This window comes from Cheilinus undulatus, linkage group 12 (assembly GCF_018320785.1).
Source record: "Cheilinus undulatus linkage group 12, ASM1832078v1, whole genome shotgun sequence".
In the NCBI taxonomy this organism is placed as follows: Eukaryota; Metazoa; Chordata; class Actinopteri; order Labriformes; family Labridae; genus Cheilinus; species Cheilinus undulatus.
This window is the reverse complement of record NC_054876.1, coordinates 48,114,733-48,133,716: the sequence shown is the minus strand read 5'-3', so window position 1 is coordinate 48,133,716 and position 18,984 is coordinate 48,114,733. Positions and strand designations below refer to the sequence as shown.

Sequence of the window (18,984 nt, the reverse complement as noted above, 5' to 3'; positions counted from 1 at the left end):
CGTGCAGATGCTGAAGGCAAAGGGAATGAAAGTCAGCCCCAGGGAAATCGCAGATAAGATCATCCTGAACCTTCCAGCCAATGAACTCATCCAGAAAACTGAAATCGCAGGACCAGGTACAGCTTAACGTCCAGCTAGGTTAAACCTGGATGGCTATTTTTTGATTGTGGAAGAAGAGATAATGATGGTGTTAATAAATGTACAGTGCTGAGGCTTCCCCTAAAAATGTATAGGAAGATGAGAAACATGTCAAAGATGTTTCTGATTGAATGGATGTAAAGAAGGAACTTTTTGACTCAAAGTTATGACTAAAAACTTAAGTACTTTTCATTTTTTCTGATGAGGATTTTTAACATTTTGAAGACGAAAACTATAGAGGGATAAATGCCAACGATGTGTCTGAAACTAATGAGCATAGCTGACAAAATTAACATTAGGCACTTGTGTTTTTATTTGCAAATTTAGAGTTTCCTTTTCTTTATGCTTTATTAAACTGAAAATGGCAATAAGAAATTAAATGTAAAAATAAGAAAGTATTTGGGTTTATGTAGACATCCTTACACAGTTTCCTTTAAAGCACTGAAAATTTAATCTGTGTTCACACAGCATATAATTTTCCTGATACCTTTGTGTCTTCAGGCTTCATCAACATCCACCTGGAGAGGAAGTTTGTGTCCAAACTGCTGAGCAACCTGCTGGTTAACGGAGTGCAGCCCCCTCCACTGGCCGCCAAGAAAAGGGTAAGTCACAGTCATCACAGGTATGGCAAATCCGCATTTATTTACAGTCGGCTTTTGGTGCTACAGCATGCAGGATACCAATGTTCTGGACTTAAATTTAAATGCATAAGAGCACAGCTTTTTGGAATTAGATGTCTCGCCACAATGCAGGAATTTGCTGTCATGAAACATGCATGGACGAAAGACTCTGAATCATTAAACCTCAGCTGAGTCCATGTTTGCACAAATCAGCATGCTAATATTCAGTATCTAGTTTTTTCATGGAAAGGTGGGAGGGTGGTATTGCAGTGAACGCAGTGCTGCATGGCAGTAATGTGTGGCTGAAAAGATTCTCCTTAGAACTTCCATCCATTTTCTACACCGTTTATCCCGTTTGGGGTCCCAGGGGGGCTGGAGCCAATCCCAGCTGCCAGTGGGCGAGAGGTGGGATACACCCTAGACTGGTTGCCAGTCTATCACAGTGCTGACGCAGAAACAGACTTAACGAGCATGTTTTTGGTTGTGAGAGGAAGCTGGAGTACCTGGAGAGAACCCCTGCGTGCACGGAGAGAACATGCAATGGTATTGCATAAATGGTATTCCAAAGCTGTCAGTGTAATGTTAGAGTTTAAATGTCTATAGTCTTAAAACTAAATGTAAACTGCATTTTTTTTAGTTCTGTTGAATTGAATAACTTGAACATGCCACAAAAAAACCCACAAAAAATAATACATGATTTTAAAAAAAGAAAAGGATATTTTTTGTTTTACCTTGCCTCCCTCCTTACTAACATACATAAACACTTTAAGATCATACTAATGACAACAGCCAGCACTTTTAATTGTTGATTGATTTTTTTATCAATCCATTGTGGCAGCCCTATTCATCACCAAACTTCACAAAGATTATCACACATTGAGCCTGAATACATTCATACCTTTAACCTTCTGCCAGCAGACATTTTCATCCTATGATTTATGTTGTACTTCCCTAAAACATTCCTAACGTTCAGCCCCTTCAACCTATACTTTTGTTTTGTTTTTTTTTTTCATTTCAAAAATAATGGGTATTTTTGTCCTAAATGTTTAAAACCTATTTTGGATTTTGTTTAAATTAAAGCACCCCCTAATGGTGACATAAAGTGACCAATTTTAATCTTTTTTTTACCCCTCTAACTCTGTGGATTATATGAAGCTCAGATGTGGACAGAAAAGCCTAGATAGCTTCATAATTTTTTATATAACTTAGAGGGATTTGATTTAAAGAATCCTCAGTGGCGATGGAAATTGTTTTGATGACTCGCCAGTAAACAGGAGGTTACCATAACTCTCATTGATTTGCCTCAAATCTCACGTGATCATGGTCTAGCCATAAACACTTGTCTTGATCACATCTTCATACCAACATCTTCCACCATACTGCCACCTAGTGCTGACTGCCAGTACAACCTCAGATACAGTGTAAATAGTTCTCATTATTTCTCATCTGATGATGGACCTGTGTAGATCTACATTCTCTCTGCAGCATGCACGGCCTGCCAACACCCAGCTACTGCACACATGCAGCTGCAACACACCCCAGTGTGCACTGCTGCTGTAATAATGTTCGTGTTTTCCTCAGGTGGTGGTGGACTTCTCGTCTCCAAACATCGCCAAAGAGATGCACGTGGGCCATCTTCGCTCAACCATTATCGGGGAGAGCATGTGCCGCCTGTTTGAGTTTCTGGGCTATGACGTTCTCAGGTACACTTACTCAGCTTAAACATGATCACACACTTACACGCTTGGTGTTTTTTCTGCATTCTGTTTTTAAATCTTGAAGGTGTCCATGCTCTCCTCAGGTTGAACCATGTGGGTGACTGGGGGACTCAGTTTGGGATGCTGATTGCTCACCTGCAGGATACATTTCCAGACTACTTAACGGTTTCCCCACCCATCAGCGACCTGCAGGCCTTCTACAAAGTCAGAAATCTTTCTATTGTTTTGTCTTTCTGTACCCTTCAGTCTCTGATAGTTCTTTTTTTCTCATGCGACATGTTTCTGAGATTTAATCCACCTCTTTTTAAATACGTGGACCAACAACAGTGCCGCTGGGAAATGAAAGTAATAGGTTGGGATTTGGCATCAATAGACGTTCTTGTATTTGCTGGGATCTCAAATAAAAATAGAAACAATAGTGCTTCATGAGTGTGCCTTGTGTAGTACACTTTGCATGTGTATTTTGTGCGTATACTTTATACATAAGTGCAAACATTCTCTGTTTCTTCTGCTGTCGTCCCTCATTTCTCTCCACGCCTCATTTACTCCATACATCATCCTCCCTGCTGTTTGTTGTCCTCTCATTTCTTTCCTCTCCTCCTCCTCTTCTCACCCCATCAGAAGTCGAAGAAGCGCTTTGACGAGGAGGAGGACTTTAAGAAGCGGGCGTATCAGTGTGTCGTCAGGCTGCAGAGCAAAGAGCCGGACTTCATTAAAGCCTGGAACCTCATCTGTGACGTGTCCAGGAAAGGTAGACTGCCCTGTTCATCCTTTTAATCAGAATTTAATACTCTAGACATAATCCTCTGTAAAATACACAAATTAATGTTCCTACAGCTTTGCATTTGTCCTCCCAGCAGATTTAAGAGGGATCACTTTTTTTAAATTAAAATGCATCATCATGAATTAGACTTGTGTATAACTGAGCTCAGGTTTTTGGCAGGGAGCTTTTCATTTAGCTTTAGGTAGAAAACTTTGTTTCATCACATTGTGTTCATGTAATTCTTAAATCGGTCACAGAACTCTGATCAGGATTGTTTTTTGTTGTTCCAGAGTTTCAGAGGGTTTACGACTGCCTGGACATCACAATCATTGAGCGAGGAGAGTCGTTCTACCAGGATTTGATGACCGAGGTGGTGAAGGAGTTTGATGAGAAAGGTAGGTGTAGAGCCAGTCGAAACAATAGCTGGACTCTGTACCATCCTCAAACTCCCAACACTTCTGACACCACAGTTAAACACATTTATTGTCTACACCAGCATTACTCAACCAAAGAGCCAAATTGTTGAAAATACTAAAATTTGGCATACAAATGCCGAATACTGAGTGAAAAGTGACAAAATGGGGGAGAAAAAGTGGCAAAAAAGGGCAGAAAGTGACGAAATTTGGGGGAGAAGTAACAAAAAAAATGAGCTAAAGGTGACAAAAATGGGTAAGAAAGTGGTATAAACATGACAAAAAATTAGTGGAAAGTGACTGAGATGGGCAAAAGGCAGTAAAGAGAGGCAAAAATTGCAGGAAAACAGTGGCATTTAATGGCAAAAGGCAGATTAGATAAGTGAGAAGTGGCAAAAAATTGGGAAAAAATGCAAATAGTAAAAAGCAGGATAAAACAGTCATAAAAGGGCAAAAAGAAACGACAGAAGTTGGCTTAAAGCAGTTAAAATAGTTTAAAATGGCAAAAAACATGCAATTAAGGGAAATGTTTATTATCAGACAAATTTAAAAGTTGACAATTGAAGAATTGTTTAAGTGCGGGAAACAAACTGATTAATGTTTCTTGCAATGGATAATTTCTGAGGTCACAGTTTCCCTTTATTCAAGGTTTTCAGGGCGAATAATGTTTCAAATTAAGACACAAAAGAGACACACGTTGAGTATCACTGAGGTTTTTCCTCTTTGAGGATTTTTTCAGATTTATTTTCATCTACTTTGAATTTTTAAGTATAACAGAAATGTAGAGCTTGCTACAGGTGCATTTATTATTCTGGTAAATAAAGATCTGACTTCTAAGTAGATAAAACTGCAACGAAACTCTCAGCTTAAATCTGTTGTCAGTATTATTATGCAGTTCCCTAATGTGACCACAAGAGGGCAATGTTGTCTCATAGTTGTCCTCTTCCTAATCTTTTTATGGACTGCATAATTTCTTCATTTATCCCGAATTCCTTTTTCCCCCTTGATTCTCCATTTCACACTTTTCCTTTTTTCACGAGTCATACTCCTCTTTCACCTTCCTAAAATCCTTCTTTATAGTTTTATTTCTGTCCTTCCCTCCCTCTCCCTCCTCTATTTCTCCCCCTCACTCATCCACTTTTTCATTCTTTCTCTCCTTTCTTCATTTGGATTCGTATTTTGTCGTCTCTCCTCAGGCTTGTCCAAGATGGACGAGGGCCGTAAGCTCGTCTTCGTCCCAGGTCAGTCCATCCCCCTCACCATCGTCAAGTCAGATGGCGGCTACACCTACGACACGTCTGACCTCGCAGCCATCCGTCAGAGGATTTTTGACGAGAAAGCTGACATCATCATCTACGTCACAGACAGCGGGCAGGTGGGAGGAAGTTAAAGTTTGGATATGAGCAGAAAAACACTGAGTTCAACCCTGTGGTAAAAAAACAGCAGGAGAAAAAGCTAAAAACAAAGTTTTCTAAAAGATGGAATGAACCACCAAGAGTTAAATCTGACTATTTTTTGTTGACAGAAATACTCCTTTTTCTTATTACACATAGGTTTTTCTGTACTACAGGAAGCAGACAAGCTTGATTTCTAGGGCTGAATAAACAAGAAATCCACCTACATACACTTGTTTAACAATTTAGTCAGTATTTTGGTAATAAAACTGATTTTCTTTAGAGAAAAGTGACTTTAATTTAGTTCCAGTAAAGCTGAAGTGTCCTCTTGTTCCTGTTGCCTTGCTGCTTGAATAAAAAAATAATGCTTTTCCCCTTTCTCTCTTCAAGTGAACAAGTTTTCTCAAATTTACACAAAAAATCACAAAGTTTGTGTTTTTCTTTTTCTTAGGGCACACACTTCCAAGTGGTGTTTGCTGCAGCTCAGATGATTGGCTGGTACGACCCTAAGGTGACCCGGGTAGAGCATGCAGGCTTCGGAGTGGTGCTTGGCGAAGACAAGTGAGTGTCATTGGTGCAGACATGATTTATTCTTACCAAGACTAAAAGATAATTGCTTTAAAATCAGGTGTAGGGGTGCAAATGGTTCAATGGTCAGGGCAGTGGTTCCCAAAGGTTGCGAGATGCCTTCCAAGAAACAGAGAGTGTTTTTAAATGGTTTTAAATTGTATATTTTGCACATTTCTATAAAATATACACATAAAATGAGTTCAATTAAAGATAAAATCTTGGTCATTTGTTAAGATTTATGCTGAAATCCAAGCAGTGTTTAAAAAGCCAGTGTGCATGGCTGTGTTCAGCTATGCCACTACCAATCCTAGGAACAGTGGTGGTCCCCGATCTTCGTCACTGTTATTTTGACTTACGTCTGACTTACCCTCTCAGTGGAGGTGTTAGTCTTTGTCCTCTGGACAATCGTCCAGTCAGCCGTCTTCCCCATGATCATGGTTGTGTGTACTGGATCAGAGTGAGAGAATGAAGGGTCAGGAAACCTTTAGATGATTAGAGCTCTTTTCAGGACTGAAATAACAGACAACAATCTCACTTGTACACAATTTTTCTCATTTTTAGAGACCGCTTTTTTTTTTTTCTTGTGAGCTGTAAGCCGTAATCATCAAGATATAAAGAGATACCTTTGAAATGGCTCACTGCTTATGTGATCAATCCACCTGTATAATCTAGATTCATCACACTTAAATGTCACATATAATGCAAAATATACATATTTAGGCTTTTTCCAAAAAAAATATGTGCTGAGACAAGCCGTTCTCAGATTTTTTATTTTTTTTTTAAATGCTCCGATAGGCTGCCAAGCAGACGTAGACGCGTTTGCACATGTGCAGTACAAGTTGGGTTTCCGGGACGGATCAGGTACCGACACTCCTCTCGGCTGAGGATAAGGAGAGCCACACCCACTTCCTGAGAGGGGTGGAGTCAGACAGCTCATTAACATTTAAAGCCACAGGCACAGAAACAGCTCGTTCTGAGCAGGGCTGAAACAGAGCAGTTTTTTAGACATGCAAAAATCCATCACTGCAGTGTTTTTTCAGCCACAAACTTCACAGGCATGTTTTGGGGACCTCTGAGACTGTTATAAACTTGTCTTGAAGGGATAAAATGTGCGACCTTTAAAGTGAAATATTTCAAGCCTTCTTTCTTTGTTTTAATCTTCATATTTAAGGCTTACAGCTCGTGAAAATCAAAAATCAGGTATTTCATTATATTACAATATTTCATAAGACCAAATGAAAAGAAGATTTATAAAACGGAAATGTTAACCCCCTGTATGCTCATTAATTCTCTAAATACTTGTCCAGGCTTCTTTTGCATGATTTACTCCATCAATGCAGGGTGACATGGAGGCCGTCAGCCCATGGCACTGTTGAGTTGTTATAAAGCCAAGGTTGCTTGGATAACGTTCATGCTTCTCTGCCTCCTCCTTCTTCTTTTTAGTCTTCTATTCCTCCTCCTCCTCCTCTTCTTCTTCCTCCCTGTTCTCTTCCATTATTTACCTTCTCTTGCTCCCTCCTTGAGACTCTTATTCTCCTCTTCCGCCTCCTCTGTGATTGTTTCTGTCACAGTAAATTCTCTTGTAATAGTCTGTATCTCCTCCTCCTCCCTCTCCTGTATTAACTTGTATTACAGTGTGTATCTAAGCTGTACGGTATCTCCTCCATGTATAATTTATTCCCTTTAATAGTAAGCAGTGATTACTGTGCTGCTGATAGCCAAGCAGCTCTGTAATTTCAGCTTTATCAGTCACACTGTTGTTTAGTCCTAATCAATCGTCCAGAGAGGAAGAAGAAGAGGGCTGACTTTAGACTCTGCAACCAAACGCCCCATGGTAACATGAGGGGGCATAAATTGGCCTCACAACGTCTTTGCTGCTCCAGAATCCATTAGACATGTAGCATGCTGTTCTCTTAACTGCTCATGCAGACGATGAGGGTTGAAAACGGCCACAGGGGGCGCTCTTATGGCTGCAAGTAAACAAGGACGAAAGAGACGGTGGTGTTATAAAATGTTTGGCTCTTGTTCTGCTAAAGTGTTAGTTTGCATGATGATGACTGTCAATAAAAAAACTTCAAACATTCTTGAAACACAGAAGAAAACTTAAATATTTCCCTTTGTTTCCAAGATTAGACCTTTTAGATATGTGTTGTTCCTTCATGTGTTTTTGTTGTTTTTTTGTTTTCTTTTCAGGAAAAAGTTTAAGACCCGGTCTGGAGACACCGTGAGGCTGATGGACCTGCTGGAGGAGGGACTGAAGAGGTCAATGGACAAACTGATAGAGAAGGAGAGAGACAAGGTAAGAGACAGAATTTCTTAAAGTAGAATTAGGCCGTTTACTTTCGTGTATTGAGTATAAATGACTGACATATGAAAATACATAGCTGTAATATCACATTAACATAAGTATTCAGACTAGGGCTGAACGGTTAGGGAAAATAATCTAACTGCATTTTTTTACCCAATATTGCGATTGTGAATTAATATGTGATTATTTCTTTTTTCTTTCTTTCTTTCTTGCTTTTTTTTTCCCCCAAGATTTATTTTGGGCTTTTAGTGCCTTTATTGATAGATGAGGACAGTGGAGACAGTTGGAAACAGGGACAAGAGAGTGGGAAGTGACATGCAGGAAAGGGCCACAGGCCAGAATCAATCCTGGGCCGCCCGCATACATGGGCCATCCTTTAAACCACTAGGCCATCTGTGCCCCCAAATATGTGATTATTTCTTAAGTTCCTCATCTCTTGTATTTTCCAACAAATACAAGCAATAATTTATTCTATACTATACAATATGAGACTGGACAATTTTGTAAAAATATCTAATTGTGATGCTTTCGACTTATTTTGCAAATTGGAAAAGAACGGTTGTATTAAAGCAATGTAACTCAACCCTGCTTAACCAAAGAGCCAAATTGTTAGAAATTACTTTTGCAAGAGCCACAATCTAAGTGGTGAAAAGTGGCAAAAAAAGCTTGAAGTGGCAATAAAAATCAGTTAAAGGTGGCAAAAATGACCAAATAGTGGCACAAATTGATGAAAAGGGGCAAAATGGGCATAAAATGGCTAAAACTGAGTATAAAGTGGCATAAATGGGTGAGAAGTGACAAAAGAAGTGAGGTACAGGTGGCCAAAATGGCCAAAAACCAGCAAAAAAATAGCAAAAAATTAGGGAGAAGTGACTAGAATGGGCAAAAAGCAGTAAGAAGTTGGGAAAATCAGGAAAGAGGGGCATTTAATGGCAAAAGGCAGCTTTAAATGGGTGAAAAGTGGCAGAAAATGGAAAAAAGGGGAAAAAGATGGGCAAAAAGCAGCAAAAATGGGTGAAAAGTGCCAAAAATGAGCGGAAAGTGCCAAAAATGGCAAATAACGGCAATCAAGATATACTAACAAAAAATAAATGTTGAAAATAAAGTTTGACAGTGAAAGCCCATTGTATAAGTATGGGAAATAAACTGACTTGTAACTTGCAAGGGCAATTTCTGAGGTCAAGGTTACTCTTTTTCAAGGTTTTCTGGGGGAATTATATTTCAAATTAAGACACAAAAGAGCCACAAATCATCACAGAAGAGCCACATGTGGCTCATGATCCACATGTTGAGTAACGCTGTATTAAAGGGAGTGGTAATTTCAATATAATTCTTATATTTAACAAGAAAAAAACAGACAAAGATAAAGAAAATAGGATTTTTTTGTACACTATTCTATGCCACTAAAATGATTGCATGATATGTAATGCATAATGTCTCTGCTGCAATAAAAACTTTTAAACTGTTATTTTGTCACAAATTTCAGGTTAAAGGAATATTGCAACATCTGCGATTTGAAAATTGCACCAGGCCATATTGCGATTTAATCTCATTTGCGATTAATTGCCCAGCTATATTGCCCAGCTATATCAGACCCTTTGCAACAACACTTGAAATTTAGCTCAGGTTCCACCCATTCCTCTAGGTCTTTGCTGAGATGGTTCTACACTTCAATTGGAGTCCACCTGTGCTAAATTAAACTGATTGGACAAATTTGTAAAGGCACACACCTCTCAGTAGAAGGCCTCACAGCTGCAAAAACCAAGCCATGAGGTCAAAGGAACTGCAGAGCTGCAGAGTTCAGAGACAGGATTGTTGACAGGTACAGATCTGGGGAACGCTACAAAACATTTCTGCTGCTTAAAACAGAAGAAGTTTGGCACAACCAGGACTCTTGCAAGAGCTGGTCCCCCAGCAAAACTGAGCAATCAGGGAGAAGAGCTTTGGCAAGAGAGGAGACCAAGAACCTGGTGGTCACTCTGATTGAGCTCCAGAGATCCTCTGTGTTGATGGGACAAAGTTCTACTGTTCTGCACCCTTGGCTTTCATGAGAGGCTTCTGTCTATTCACTCTGCAATAAGTTCAGAAACGGTGGAAGCTGCAGTGATGGTTGTCCTTCTGGAACTTTGTCCCATCTCCACACAGGATCTCTGGAGCTCAGTCAGATTGACCTTCAGGTTCTTGGTCACCTCTCTTACTAAGGGCATTCCCCCATGAATGCTCAGTTAGGCTGGACGACCAGCTCTTGGAAGAGTCCTGGTTGTGCTAAACTTCTTCTATCTGAGAATTCTGGAGGCTGCTGTGATCTTGGGAGCCTGTGAACAATCCTGCCCCTGAGCTTTGCAGTTCTACAGTTCCTTTGACTTCATGGCCTGGTTTTGCTCTTATATCACGGTCAGCTGTGCATTCTTCTATAGAGAGGTGTGTACATTTCCAAATCTGTTAAATCAATTTAAACTACCACAGGTGGACTCCCATTGAAGTGTAGAAACATCTCTGCAAAGATCCAGAGAAATGGAAGGAACCTGAGAACATTTTAAGTGTTGTTGCAGAGGGTCTGAATACTCATGTCATTAATGTCAGAGAATTGCATGTAAATCAACGATTTTACAGTTGAAAACATTTCCTAATAATTATCAATCACCGCCTCCCTACGTAAAAAGATGCTAATGCTGTTAAGTCCCCTTTATGACTCTGTTATCTGGATGTTTACCTGCTGGGTGAAAAGGCTTGTAAATAACTCAAACTGTAACTAAAATTGTTCAAGTAGATTGCTCCAGCCTGCAGCTTAAACTTAGGCTGTATTGGCTGCAGTATATCCCTTTATCTTTTTAATGTCTGCTCCGTAAAAGTTGTTTTTTCACTGACAAGCTCAGATTGTTGTTCTTAATCACGATGTGTACTCACTAAACTGATGAGAGTTTTTAGCTTTAAATCAGTGCTACATGTTTCTCTCCTCAAAGCCACGAGACTCCATTAACAAAATCAGTCATATCACCTGTAAACACTTCAGAGTTGTTGGTCTGCCTCTAAACTAGTGGTTGGTTTGTCAGTGTTTGCTGACCTTGGTTTTAAACCTTTTTATAACCAAAACAAACTTTCTGATAGCAGCCACAAAAACATTTTTTTTTTTTTCAAGGTAAAACAACTATTTTTGTCGAAAGTGTCAGTGGTAAACAAACAAAACAAAACACATTTGCACCATGTTCTTTCCCTAAATCCTGTGATTCATCTTTTATATTTTGGAAAGATAAAAATGGTTAGTTTGTCAGTGTTTTGGACAAGAGAGAAATATCACAAAAATCTGACAGACTGCCTTGAAAGTTGGATCAGACAGTCTCAGGAGAATGAACCCTGCTCTGGAAAAAATTGACATATTAGACAGAAAATGTTGTTTTCTTGGTGTTTGATTGACGTGCATTATGGCCGGAAAGATTCAAAATTGGAGCTGGTTTTTTTTGTTTTAAACTAAACAAATTTATGGCAACATGGCTGCAACACCTAGGGAGTTTTTGTGTTTTAAAGCTTTTGCATGTCTGTAGTGAATATTTTTATCTCGTAATCCTCATGAAATCCTTTTTTATCCCTGACTGGCTCAGTGCTGATTCATATTTAATCATCAGTAGGAAGTCTTCTTAAATTCTCTAATTTTTCCTCTGAATAATTGCTAAGTCTTAATAGCAGGACCCCTCCTTGGTTCCTTTTCTGCTGGAATCATTTCTGTCTCACTCGTGTTTCCTGCCTGTATTCATGTCAGACATTTAATGTTTGATAAGCAGCCGTTTAGTATGAGGTTATGTCCAGTGAGCTGCTCATTATTTCTACTTTGGATCCATCCTGAAAGACATGGCTTATTTTACAGTAATGATCGCTTCGCTCTACAGCAGCCATTACTTCTTCTCCTCCCGCATGAATTGAGCAAAACTCTGGTTCTTTCTAATCACATCCAAAGACGATAAAGACTGAAATCTGAAACGACGACGGCAGAAAATCTTTCCTCTTATCAGCTGAGATGCAAGGACGGCCGTGTGTGTGGCTCGCTTTGCTTCTCATGATCTTCTGTTTTTCCTGTGAGCTTTAACCTCCTCGTGTCTTCAGCCACACCGATTCATTTTCTACCCTTTTATTGCAAGGAAAGAAAATCTGTTTCATTGAGCTTTCTGTTTTTTGTTAAAGGGGAGAGGAGAATCGAAAGACTGAGCCATTTCAAAACGGACAACACAGTAATTAAGCCTGCTGAAACTCAGACAAGGATAATAACTACCATGGAAACTATTGTATCCCAGCATGATGGCATTTGCTAATTGGCTTTAAATACAATGTGCAGCTGAGGCTGCTGAGAATGCCTTTTTTTGCAGGTACTGATGATAAATGATGGAGACTAATCCTGTTAGACAGGAAGGGAAAAAAGAAGTAAAAAGAGCAATGTGGATCACCATTACATGATGCAGTAATGACAAGATTAGCCTTTATATCCTTGTTTTCAATAGTTCAACACATCCATAATATCTAAAGTAGAGACCATGCTGGTCAACACCAAATATAATGGAACTGTTTCATTGCATTGATGAAGACTGAACCTGTTGGATGCATGCGGTCTATGCACTAGCTGCAGGATATAAATGTCACCACCCCCTCCTGCTGTGTTCTCATATCATCTCGACTTGACACAGAAAGTTAACTCCAAGGCTGGCAGGAAAAGTGAAATTAATGTTGGCTGGGAAAAATGTCTCTGTTTACAAGCAGCTCACCTCAGAAACTTCTGGAATAAGCACGTATGAAAGCATTAAAAGTAGGACTTAACGATTAGCAAAAATAATTTTTCTGTTGTTCAACAAACATAAGGAAGAAATCATTCTATATTATAACTCGTACAATATTAGACAAGTTAAACTAGAGCTAAATTTAGAAAAAAAATCTTACTGTGATTTTGGCTCATATAGCAAATTTGATATCAATTGCTTTATTGAAGAGGATGATCATTTCTCATATTATTCTCATTTTGATGAAGAAAAATAAATGCATGAGCAAGAAAACTAAGATTTTTGCAAAGATAAATAACAAAGATACTTGGTTTGAATAACACTTAAAGCAGAAATGCTCAGCATGTGGCTCTAGAGCCAAATGTGGCTCTTTTATGTCTTATTTTAAATATTATTCCCCCAGAAAACCTTAAAAAGGGAAGCTTTTTTGCCCTTTTTCACCATTTTTTTCCACTTTTCACCCATTTAAGCTACTTTTTGCCATTGAATACCACTTTATTCCTACTTCTTTGCCAATTTTTGCCACTTTTATCCAATTTTTGCCAATTTAGGCAATCTTTTGCCACTTAATACCACTTTTTCCCCTACTTATTTTGCCCATTTTGACACTTTTTTCATTTCTCACCAATTTTTACTACTTTCTGACTCTTTTTCCACTTTTCCTCCCCATTTTCAGCCATTTTTGTTGCTTTTTGACCATTTTTGCCTCCTTTAGCTTATTGTTACTGCTACTTCAAGCTGTTTTTGCCACTTTTCACCACTTAGATTGTGGCTCTTGCAAAGGTATTTTTCAACAATTTGGCTCTTTGTTAGAGTAGGATTGAGTAACACTAGTATAAAGCATAAAAAAAGAAAAAAAGATTGCATCAAACTGGCATTTTACACTTTTCAGGTTAAGGAAATATTGCATTGTCTGCGATTTGAAAATTGCAGCATGCCATATTGCGATTTAATCTAATTTGTGATGAATAGCCCAGCCCTAATTAAAAGACAGCTCAGCTTGAAGCCCCTCCTGAGGTCTGAGGGCTAAAAGACCTGGCACTTCAGACTGGCTAAATTAGTTAAATATTTCAGAGATCCTCCTTACAAAGACTGTAAGCAAGGGCAATTAGCCTTGGCTCGTTACTGGAATAGTAAAACAAAAACTCTGGACTTAGTACAAGCTAAATAATCAGTAAGGAAGCTAGTGGCAGCTCAGCTCACAGCCTGTCTTCAAGTCCTTTGTGCAGAAATTGTTGGAGTGTTGCTTGTTACCAAAACAGGAGCCAAACACGCTACAAACAGATGTAAGAAAGCTGCACCGTTATCCTAGCTCACCGTAGCTGGAAACAGTCCAAACCACATGAGAAATAAATCATGCTCTGTGACCGTCTGTACCAGTGTCAAATCAGCCTCCATGGTCTCCTGTATTGCTGTTGCTGTGTTTGAGGCTCCTTTTGTCTAAGGGCGCATTCACACCAGAGCGGTTTGGTCCGCTTTAAATGAACTCTGGTCTGTTTTCCTGGATAGTCCGGTTTGTTTGGAGTGGCGTGAAAGCTCACATGAACTCTGGTGCGGACCAAACAAGCGGACTCTGGTCCGCTTGAAAACAGGGGGTCTCAGTCCGCTTCCAAACGAACCCTGGTGCGGTTCATTTGAGGTGTGAAAGCAAAGCAGACCAACTTGTGAACCAAAGGCAGAAAGTGGCATAAAGTGTAACGATACATGGATTTATATGTGATTTAATACACTCAAATACATTTCGTAACCTTGCTTGGTGTCTGTGTAGCCATAGCAACACGTCATAGTCCGTGCTGATTTATTCATCTCATGTAAAGAATGACATGCTGGACAGCTCACCCCCTCGTTGGCTGCTCCTAATGCCCTAATGCACCCCCAAACAGCGTAAATTTGTTTTTCTTTTTTTTTTTTTGTTCATTGTTTATGTAGTAAAAAGACTGACAGAAAGAGATGGATTTCCAGTTTCGTCTTCTTCTACACATTCTTTTCTTCTTTATCGCTGTTTGTAATGACAGTGCCCCTAACGGGCAGAGGTTGTAGGTGTTTAGACAGTTTGGTCCATTTGAGCCAAGAGCAATGTGAATGCAAACCAAACCAAAAGAAAGTGCAACAATGTTGCAATTTCCGTTCCGAAACAGACCGAGTACCCTGGAATATCAGGTGTGAAAATGACCTAAGACAGCTGCTCTCCAATCATATCATACATGTGCATTCAAACGTGGCTTGTCACCTCCTCTGACTGCTTCTGCTTTGTTTTAATGTCCATCTTCATCAGAGTTCTCCAGTCTCCTCCAAAGCCAGCACGATAGATAGACATTTTTATTCTCTATTCCCATCTGCTCTTGTACGTTTAGTTTCTTTTTTCTCAAATAAATCATCACTAACTTGAGCATGAATGTCGAAACAATCAAAAACAAAACAATCATACCTAATGTGACAACAGCCTGGATAAAGACTGCAGGATGATTGTGAAGGGTAATTCTCAGACTTGCTCAGAGTTTTTCACTTATTATTCATGCTTTGTTTTGCATGCTATGGTTTGGCTAGCATGGCTAAAAATACAATAAACCTCCACAGATTTCACTGATAGAACTCAAGTTGACTTTGGGTCTTCTGGACTGATAAAATGAATCATTGACTTTTAAAGGGCTTCCTTAATCTTGAGCACCGTGCCGCATTGCGAAGCGACATTGCCATCCTTTAAGCTTTGCAGCTTCTGTGGCTGAAACACGATTTACTGTTAGGAGAAATCAGGCAGAGAAGATTCTGAAAATGTTTGGCGGCCCATGGAGCCATTACTTCTTCTTCCTTGACTTTAAAGTTTCCGCTGAAATTCCTTTGAGCTATATGACGTTTTCCTTGACCTTTAAAGAATTGTATCACCTGTCACAAACATGTTAAAGTGTCCTTATCTTCATCTGGGGAGGGCTTGACGTGTCTGTGTTGTATTTTCCCCTGCAGCTCTCTGACTCTCCCAATTTACAGCAACTTTAAAAATCTGCTTCACTCTCCCATCCTGCCAAACAACTCCTTTATCACTGGAGCCTGTGCAGCTCAGTTAGGTCTTATTAAAGAAGATCTTTATTGGTTGTAGAGTAATGGAAAGGATTTTTCACCCACTGACCTTTACATTGTACCAGCTTGTCTCCAGATCCAACCCACATGAGCAAACGAGCCTGAGGCTATCATTAGCTCTATTTTTTCTCTTTATTTCACAAAATAAACCCTGACTTTTCTCTTAATTTGGGTTTGTGTGTTGACAACATCTACCACTGAGATGTTTGCATCTGAAATTCAATTTGCATTAAAAAAAAACAAACAAGGAAACAACATAACTTGACCTGGTTAAGTATTATCTGGAGCACTTGATGCGGTGTAAACACTCGATGACTTCCAGTTGAACTGCTATGATTTTAATGCTGAGACGGTTGTGTGAAACGGGTGCCAGCTCAGTTTCCCTGCAGGCCCTTCTGGCCCAGCTCTCTGCTCACTGTCTGGGTCGGTGCCCACGTCTACCATCTGCTAACCCTGCCTCATTAAAACAAACCCAGACCCCAGCCTCCTTTAACCTCCGCCTGCAAGATCTGTTTTCTCTAGTTGTGAGGGATTTTTTCAGTTCTGATATTTAATCATCTGTTCTTTACTTTTTTGATTTGCGTTTTTTGGCTAAGCTCACTAGAGTAACAAATGTAGATTTATTCTCCCCTAGATCTCCAAATCTGGCCCCCCAAAGCTCCAAATCAGGCCCCCCATAGCTCCAGATCTTGTGAGTTTTAAAATGAATAAAGTCCCCCCCCACACCCCCACAAAGCTCCAAATCTGCCTCCCTCCCCCAAGCTCCAAATCAGGCTCCCCATAGCTCCAAATCTGGCACCCAAAGCTCTAAATCTGGCCCCCAAAATCTCCAAATCAGACCCCCTGAATCTCCAAATCTGGCTCCCCAAAGCACCAAATAAGGCCCCCCAAAGCTTCAAATCAGGCCCCCCAACGCTCTTAATCAGGCCCCCCCAAATCTCCAAATCAGACCCCCTAAATCTCCAAATCTGGCCCCCCAAAGCTCCAAGTTCAGCCCCCCAAAGCTCCAAATCAGGCCCCCAAAAAATTCAAATCTGGCTGCCAAGGCTCCAAGTCCAGCCCCCCAAAGCTCCAAATCAGGCCCCCCAAGCTCCAGATCTGGTGAGTTTTAAAATGAACATGAATAAGTACAAAATAAACCAGAACTCACAAAAGTTCCCTGGTGTGAGCACAGCTGGAGTTAATTAATAAACCAGTAAATTAGCAGCCTCCTTGACTATCATGTTCATGTATCATTGCTGTTGTTTTATGCCATGTTCTCCCCTTGTCTGCTTTGTCATCTTGTGCTTTTCCTCATCACATTATGTTATCTTCTATCGTGTCTTCACCCACCTTTAAGCCTTCTATTTTTTCCTTAAACCCCACAATGTTTAATAAGATGCTGTCATGTCACGACCTGTCCCTTTACTTCACGTCTTGGTATGTTGTTTTGTCATCCTGTCATGTTGTGTCCCATTAGTTCATGTCCTGTTGTCATTTCCTCTTTCATTCATGCTCTGCTCCTCTGGAACTTTTTTCTGTTTCCAGTCAAATCTTCTGCATTAATTCCCCCTCCTCTCTCAGTTTAACTCCCTGTGGTATCGAACACGTCACTCTCAGATTCAGGGAAAGGCCATGACTTAATAAGTTGATTTAATCTTCGCCTTAGGTTGGTAAATTAGATTTATTATTTGGATTGAATTCAACTGCTTTAACAGTAAGAAGCTTCAGCCCTCAGTTATTAGGGGCTGATAAAAGCTGAAGAGTTATCAGAATGACTTTAAGAGTGTATAAGGATTGAGAAGATCTTAACTCATGTCTGTAAAATGAAATTGTCCTTTTTTTTCTTCAGGTCTTGACCCCAGAGGAGCTGACAAAAGCCCAGAGGTCTGTCGCTTTCGGCTGCATTAAATACGCCGACCTCTCCCACAACCGCATCAACGACTACGTGTTCTCCTTCGATAAGATGCTGGATGACAGAGGCAACACGGCGGCGTACCTGCTCTACGCCTTCACCCGCATCAGGTGAGCAATCACTCCAAAGCTCACACTGGAGATGTGGGTTATCCTGGCCCAGCATGAGGTGGTGCTACCTTTGTTACTGTGTACAAGTGCATGTACTGCCTCAACCTATCAGGATCTAGTTTGTTGCCAGGTATGTTTTCGCATGAGAGGAATTAAGTTTGCCACCAAAAAAAAAAAAAATGATAGAAGAAGAATAAAAATAAGAGGAATAGAAAGCAAAATAGGAATTGCAATATAAAATAGAATATAAAGGCTCAAAAAGTATTTTATGGTGATTTCTGAAGGCAGATGACAGCGCAGCGTCTGCTATGCTTAGCATTGATGCGGTGTCAGCGTCTGGCAAGAAGACGGGAGCATGCTCAGAATGCCTCAACCAGTCTGGAACAGATTGAAGTGTTTACATGGAAGAATTAGTCGATCTCCAACCACATAACTAATGCTGGGCTTACACCAAAAGATTTTCACAGTCACAGACTCAAAACTGAAAGTCTTTAGTAAATTTGAGGAGTCTTACTGGAGTCACGACGCGCTCCCGTCATCTCTATCGTTAAGTTTAAGGTGGTAATCTGCGCTGTTTTATATCAGTCTTTTCCTTGTCTTGGACTTGCGATCATATCAAACATGTTTGACATGATCGCAAGTTGCCGTGACGGAACACTATCAACAACCAATAGATGAGCTCTGACAAAACCGGAAACAGAAAACCTGCCGGGCGAGACAACCACAAAAGCGGCAGAGCGGCGTGGACGAACAAGAAACGCTGGCAGTGAAACGTTGAAGGTCCCAATCAAGATGGACCATCCAGAAAGAGGAGCGGCTGGTGGAGCTGTTGGCAGATCAGCCCAGCCTGTTCAATGAGAAAATTGCATGGTGGGAAAAAATTGCTTAAAGAATCTAGTAGTAGTCTTGTAAATAGTGACCCTACAAGATTCACTGTCTTTGTAAAATCTCAGTCTGAGACTAGGCTGTGACTAAAAACTCTAAAAACTTGTCTTTAGATGTGAGCGGGTGTGAGCTGATAGTTTTCCAAGAGTCTTTTCCAAATCTTTTCAAAGTGTTCTGATTTATGGGTAGCATTAGGCGTCTAAATCTGACTTTGAGAAACTGGATTTGGTACAGTTTCATTTGGAACGCCTTGTTTTCATGCATTTAAAAGTCCAGTTTTAAACACGCTTGCACAATAAATCCACTTCTTCTCACCACTTGTAAACACACTAG

General features: G+C 40.1%; 1 protein-coding gene across 1 annotated transcript in view; it reads left to right on the top strand.

The window, feature by feature from the left end:
- Positions 1 to 18,984, top strand: part of rars1 (arginyl-tRNA synthetase 1) — a 44,040-nt gene that overhangs the window by 17,929 nt on the left and 7,127 nt on the right. Inside the window, exons 4-13 of the mRNA XM_041800890.1 lie at positions 8 to 116; positions 640 to 740; positions 2,340 to 2,461; positions 2,560 to 2,680; positions 3,098 to 3,227; positions 3,530 to 3,634; positions 4,849 to 5,027; positions 5,498 to 5,607; positions 7,810 to 7,915; positions 17,594 to 17,766. Coding sequence (XP_041656824.1) covers positions 8 to 116; positions 640 to 740; positions 2,340 to 2,461; positions 2,560 to 2,680; positions 3,098 to 3,227; positions 3,530 to 3,634; positions 4,849 to 5,027; positions 5,498 to 5,607; positions 7,810 to 7,915; positions 17,594 to 17,766 — 1,256 coding nt within the window. The remainder of the gene's footprint in view (positions 1 to 7; positions 117 to 639; positions 741 to 2,339; positions 2,462 to 2,559; positions 2,681 to 3,097; positions 3,228 to 3,529; positions 3,635 to 4,848; positions 5,028 to 5,497; positions 5,608 to 7,809; positions 7,916 to 17,593; positions 17,767 to 18,984) is intronic.